At 36.8% G+C, this 6,985-nt stretch overlaps 1 protein-coding gene across 1 annotated transcript; it reads left to right on the top strand.

The window, feature by feature from the left end:
• Nucleotides 1-314: 314 nt before the first annotated feature.
• LOC117912034 (E3 ubiquitin protein ligase RIE1-like) lies at nt 315-6,686 on the top strand. Its single transcript, XM_034826500.1, has 5 exons — nt 315-999; nt 4,102-4,221; nt 4,863-4,995; nt 5,086-5,241; nt 6,162-6,686. Exons 1-5 carry the CDS (start codon nt 503-505, stop codon nt 6,321-6,323), a joined length of 1,068 nt encoding a protein of 355 aa, XP_034682391.1. The 5' UTR covers nt 315-502; the 3' UTR covers nt 6,324-6,686.
• Nucleotides 6,687-6,985: the final 299 nt, after the last annotated feature.

The raw sequence follows: 6,985 nt of genomic DNA, 5'->3' as shown, positions 1-6,985 counted from the left end.
TCCATACTAAGTGGCAGGAGGCACTGAAGATGGAGTGGCACAAAGTGGCAGATAGAGAGACCAAACTTGGAATTATGAGGCTGCCATTCTGCCCAATTCTGAACTTAACCTTCTAGTCATTAGGTTTATTGAGCAAGTGCATACCTAACTTGTCAACTGAAGAAAAGGTTTTAATATTAAATTAAGCAAATTTTGTAAAGACATTATTATTATTTTTTAAAAAAGAGTGGGATTGGATATTATGAAATTGAAATGGGAAAGGATATAAAGGTGAATTTGGATAAAGGATAGAAAGCAAAGAGTCAAAATGCAAAACTTGGTGGGAGAGTAGTTTTTCCCAAGGTTCCCACATCTACCGTTCAACACACAGCTGCAAAGCGTCCAAAGGCTCCAGACTTTCCCCAAAACCCCCCATCAAAAAATTCACAATTATGGTTGTCCAGTCACCTGCATCATCGTCGTCGTCTTCTTTTTCTTCTCTCTGCAAGTCTTACTATTAACAATGTCTGAGACCTCCACGACCACCGGCACAACTGCGCCCCTGCTCCGACCACGTCAGGGCACCGCCGAGGAGTCCGCCAGGCCTACTACGCTCGCGCTTCTCATGGGTCGGGCCACGGGCCGGCGGGGTCCCTCGATGCTGGTCAGGGAGACGGCGGCGCGTGAGCTGGAGGAACGGCGTGCCGACTGGGGTTACTCCAAGCCGGTGGTGGCTCTGGACATGATGTGGAACATGTCCTTCGTGATCGTTTCGATTGTCATGCTGATTTGCACGGCGCGTGAGAGGCCCAACACCCCGATTCGGCTCTGGATCTGCGGCTACGCGTTGCAGTGCGGGGTTCATGTGGTGCTGGTGTGGCTCGAGTACCGGAGGAGGAATAGGCGGCGGGTTCGCGATGAGGAACAGCAGCAGCAGCTGCAGCACTCAGATTCCGATGTCAATGATAGCGAGGACGAGGATGGCAATTCGAGCGCTTCGGGGGGTTTCAATCAGTCGAGGTAAGGTGAATTATATTCTGTTTGGTTCTGATGAAAATGGGGAAAACGAAAGAAAATGAAGTTTTGAATCGACTGAAAATGGAGAAGTCTGGAACTTAACTAAGTCAAGTAGTTGTCTTAGGTTTTAGTGTTCTAATACTGGAAAATCTAAGAATCAACATTTATTCTTTCAACAGCCAGGCGTAGCATTAATTTTGTTTAATTGTTGACTACGGACTGTAATTGATCTCTAGAAGTATGTAAATCCTTTGTTGCAGTGGTTACATGATACTGTAATTAGATTCATATGCTTTTCCTTCTTAAGAATATGAGGCTCTATCTAGGTACTGAAAGAATCGGAGCAGTGAAAGGAAAATGTTCCTTTAGGCTATGTTTGTCTCCCTGAAAATGTGAGGAAAAGAAAAAATAGAAGTAAAGGAAAAATGAAGGAAAATAAATAAGAAAAAATTTTAATTGATAAATTATTTGTATATGCTTCTTTAAACTTATTTTTCTGATCTCTATAAAGATTGAATGATTTAAAATTGCATAAGTTTCTAACTAATTTTAGTCATACTTAATTTTTATAGTAAACCAAACATAGCATAAGAAATTTCAAGAAAAGAAGAAAAGGAGTAGTGAAAGGAAGATATTCCTTGAGAATTTTTAAGGGTTTCCTTTTTCCCCAGCATCTCCATGAAACAAACACATCACAGTTTTTCTGGCATTTGAAGCCAGTTGATGGGATCTAAGGCATGAATGTAAAGGTAAAGAGTTGCAGGAATTCTGGAAAACAAGTGGCTGGGATTTCTTGAGAGTGATTAATTTAAGCCTTGGGGTGCTTAGATAAATGCTTAAGGGAGGTAAGAGGTCCGAGTTAAGAAAATAGAGTTCTAGACTAGAAAAGCAGAGAGAAGACAGTGGATTCCTTCGTAGGAAAAAAAAAATGCTAATGGTAAAGCAGAAAATTAATGGGGTATATGAGTAGAAGAAGACGCTAGGTGATCCTGCCTAAGAAAGAAAATAACTTTCTGATTTTTTATTGATCAAATTCTGATCTTATTTTACACCAAGGGTCTTATTTGCTTTGTAAACTTTTAGCAAATTGAAATTTGTAAAATCTAGCAAGATCAAATTAGTACCAAGCAAGCAACAAACCTTTAAGCAAACTACTATGATTTAGATGCCTAAAAATCATAATATGTAAAGTTACTAAAGACCCCATATTATCAATATTAAACTTTTAGCAAATTGAAATTTGTAAAATCTAGCAAGATCAAATTAGTACCAAGCAAGCAACAAACCTTTAAGCAAACTACTATGATTTAGATGCCTAAAAATCATAATATGTAAAGTTACTAAAGACCCCATATGTATCATAAATATTCTAATATCAAAAGGTTCTGAATAAATTCAAGTTTCTCCTTTCTTATCCATATTATCAATATTAATCTTGATTGTTTCTCCAAAATCTGTATGGAGTTAATGTTGCTTGAGAGGATATTTCTCCTTTCCAGCAAGCTCCTTGATGCATTGAAGCCGTATCTGGCTGAAGTGCTTGTAGATGAAAGTGTTGGTTGCAGTTGAAACTTAGGGAGGAACGAGTGGATAAGGTGACTGATTTTCATGGATATTGAACCTTGATGCTTTTAAAGATTGGACATACTGTTTAGAAAGTTATTACAGGAAGAATTAAGTTTTGAAATAGGTTTCTACAGAGGCTAAGCTTAAGGGGCAACTAGGATATTGTTAATGATAAGAGCTTTACAAAAGGACAAAACTGGGTGATGGCAGAACATGGGAAGAGACGAAGAAAGCCTTAATCAAACAAACCTAATATGTAGAATTACTTGAACCCCCACCCCCCCCCCCCCCCCCCCCCCCCCCCAATATGGATTTTAATATTCCAATACAAAGAAAATCCAAAACCTTACCATCCTATCACAACCTTATCCCAATTATCTGGGGTCAGCTTTATAGGGAACAACCAAGTAATCTTTAGATTATTCTATGATGAGCTTTCATAATAACATCTAACCTTTATGAATTGTTGCTGAATTCTTGGTTCACTACTTAGTTACATGGGAATGGCCTGCTCCAAAACTTGACTGAGAAATTGATGCAACTAATTAGTATCCCTCCCACAACTCCAGTAGACAAGGAAAGGGTCTTTGATATGTGAAACAGAACTCATCTCTTGGGTCTATTAAATTTCTTCTTTCAAAGTATAAAATCCATTCTTTCTAGGTAGAATGCCTACTTTTCAATGAAGTATAAATCTAGAACTAGAAATTTCTAAATGTCATCCATCAGTCTAGCTTCAAGTCTAAAAACGGATAGAAGCCTTTGAGTCCTGGCTCAAGTGGTAAAAGGATGGGGAGGGTTTGTGGGAGGTTCCAAGTTCTAGTCCCAGTGAGGACAAAACTGTACCTATCAAAAAAAAAAATCTAAAAACAGATAGAATGGCAGGTTTAAACAGGCTTTTAATATGAAAAAACATTCTTATTAGTTCCCATAACTAAAGAAAGAGTTTACATGAATGAAAAAATTGGTAACAATAGAATATTTAAGAGAATGTGGTCCAGAGCTTTTCCCTTTTGAAAGATGAAGATGCTATCATAGAGAGGCACAACAGGGGCCAAAGCAACGTACCCGGGCATATGAATGCTCGATACAGACTACATCATTTTTTATATGCAATAGTAGAATAAAAGATTTTCAATTGTTTATTAGCAATTAGAGATAAAAGTTGTGAACAATGGTACCAAGTTGGTTCATTGAAAATATTTAAACAGTATGATGTATTTTGTAAAAAAGTAACTAGAGAGGTGCCCCCTTTATGAAGAGATGGCTTCTGTGGCTGTCACAATCTCATTGATTTTATTATAACTTTCTGAGAGGAATCAAATTGATATTTTCTGAAGCAAGTAAATCCTTAATTGTCTATTCTAGTCTAGTGGATCCAGCCTGCAAGTGTACTACTGTACCTTTATACAAGTATATTCCATAAGCTTTCTTCTGTTGCTCCATGTCTTCTCTGCAATAGCAATGCGACTTTAGTAACTCTGATAGAAAGTTTAAAAAATTGTTATACTGCTCCTGACTTGATGATGGATGGCTCAGTGTCACCAAACGGTGTGAATCAGTGAATACAATGGCATCATTTCTCTGGTGGATAGTTGGCTTCTATTGGGTGGTCTCTGGTGGTGAAACCCTCCTGCAAAATGCTCCTCGTCTCTACTGGTACACTTTTAAATAACCTAATTCTTGGACATCCTTCACTTAGCATTAATCTATTTCATAGTTTGATATATGTGCATGCACACAAACATGAGACTGCATTATATTTGACCATGTATAGCCCGTCAGGATGGCCCCAGCTGGTTAGGGCGAATGCTGGGATATGTGAGGTCCTGGGTTCAAATCCTACCACTGATTAAATACTCTGGTTTGTCCGGTATTAGTTGTTGCGGGCATGGTCAGCACCCCAAGGTTTGGGTCCCCATGGAGAGCCCTAAGGGCTTTGGGTGGGGGAGGTTCCTCGGTTGCCCCAAAAAAAAAAAAAAAATTATCTTTGACCATGTATGTATTTCTATGATTTTTTAAAATTGTTCAAATTTTTCCTACAATGGGCAAAGCATCTTCATTAAAAAATGATGTAATAGACACAATTAGAGTATGAAAGCATCATGCTTAACCAGTAGAAATAACATTGATTTGCCAGATGCAGGGTGCAATTTCTTGTTGATGCTTCACTCAATTGCCTTGTAAACCTTGTTGAACTGATTAAAATTTTGTTTCAGTGCTTTACTTTTCCAGCACTATGCATAATGTCAGTTGCAAAAGAAAAAACTTCGGGAATATCTGATTCTGAATTTGTGCAGGTTGGCTGTGGTATTTCTGGCATTTGATGTATTCTTTGCCATCTTTTGTGTTGTTTTGGCATGTTTGATTGGGATTGCTCTTTGCTGCTGTTTGCCTTGCATTATTGCAATTCTTTATGCTGTTGCTGGCCAGGTATGATTAAGGAATGATTTACTATGATAGACTCAATCAGATTGGACTATTTAACCATGTATAATGTGTATTGCTTTTGTGACCAAATAGGAAGGTGCATCTGAGGCAGATCTCAGTATGCTTCCGAGATACAGGTTTGAAGCGAACAATGAAGAAAAGTCTGGTGTAGGAGCAGGCACAATGATTCCCACAGAAACGAGCAGTGGATACTTGGCAAATGAACGCATTCTTTTACCTGAGGATGCGGTGAGTTGCTTTTATTGTGGAACTATTAGCTTATTTCCCAAGTTTATAGCGTATTGATTTGGAATTCCATACATCCTTTTTATATATATTTTTCTTCACTTGTTATTAATAGCCTTCAAAAGAAACTTATTATTATTATTATTATTATTATTATTGTTACTACTATTATTAGTATATCATTATTTTCATTCCTCTACATAATTGTTTTTCCACTCTGTAAAAACACTGTTGTTTAGTGGAGTATATTACAAAGAAATCAAGAACTTAAGCTTTTTCTACAAGGCTATAAATAACAATGAAAAGAAAAACTTAACTGGATATTACTTGATGGCTTAAAACTTAATATTTATATACTTTTACTAATCTTAAGCAATAAATTTCTTTGTTAAACATCCATATTTAAAGTATTATAGATGCATAAGATAACTACAAAAATATTTACTATAAAAAATGAGTTTGGAATGTAAAGTCATAATTATAAAGTATACTTTTACTGAACATAGACAAATGAAGCAAAAGAGATTTGAGATTAAGAATGAGTTAACTATTTTAACTTAATATTTAAGTTTATTTTTTACTTTAAATTGTGATATTAAGTTATTTTATCAAACATGTTTAATCTACTTAATGACAAATTAAGCTATTAAGTCATTAAGTTGACTAAACAGCTTAATTTATTCTTTAATTCAAATGTATTTGTGGGGGGAGATTGATCTCAAGTCTTTTGGCTACAGGTAAAAGTTACCCCATGATCATCTAGAACAAACATGAGACAAATAAATATGGGATCTATATGGGGTATTGAAATGAGTAGTTACTCCGATAAAAGCGTCTGACTATTTGCCATAAGAGCATTACTTGTTCTCTTTATTTGTATAATGAAGATTTGGTCACAACTGGTCCTCCCTCCCCTTTTATAGGAATGCTGTATATGTCTCAGCTCATATGAGGATGGAGCAGAGCTGCATGCACTCCCCTGCAACCACCATTTCCATTCTACATGCATTGCGAAATGGCTCAAGATGAATGCGACATGCCCCCTCTGTAAGTACAATATCCTCAAAGGAAGTGAACAGATTTGAAGAAGAGAAGGGAAACCTGCAAATAGCCTGATTCATCTCCGCACTATCCTTGTGCACAGAAGAAATCAAGGCAGAAAAACTCTGGCTTCTCCGATACATTTATTAGTTTGGGCTTCATCATGTGTTCTCTAGCCTTTTGAAGTTGCCTTGATACTTTTTCTTTGACTCTTTATGAGTTGTTTCACACTCTTGTGCAAAAACTGAGTGAACAATTTGCAGGCTTTGTTTTATGCTTGTTGGCATTGTTTTGTAGTTAATCTGCAGAAAGGAAATGGCTTCAAATATGTAGTAGTATGAATATTAAAGCTAATTATACATAGTCTTGCGATTCTGGACATTAGGGATAATGAAATGGTTTTTTCACATTGTGTTGTTTGAAATTTGATTGTTACAGCATACATTTTAGAGAGAGGGAGGGAGAGAACAGTAATTTGCTTCAATAATTCTATGATTGTTTTGAGGTTGTGGGTTTGATGCGATAGAGGAGAAGACCGCTGAAACGGGATTGACAATTTGACATTGATGCATCACAAGAATAAAAGAGAAAAATAATATCTATCACAAATTTCAAAAATCATTCCAAATTTGAAATTCATAGGCGGCCTTTTCACGTGGGCCTACCACTCCACACTCCAGACTGCTCTTATCCATCAAGCCCTTTA

Source organism: Vitis riparia, chromosome 1, assembly GCF_004353265.1.
Source record: "Vitis riparia cultivar Riparia Gloire de Montpellier isolate 1030 chromosome 1, EGFV_Vit.rip_1.0, whole genome shotgun sequence".
NCBI lineage: Eukaryota > Viridiplantae > Streptophyta > Magnoliopsida > Vitales > Vitaceae > Vitis > Vitis riparia.
Note: the sequence above shows the minus strand (reverse complement) of the source record. Positions and strands in the feature narration are given on the sequence as shown.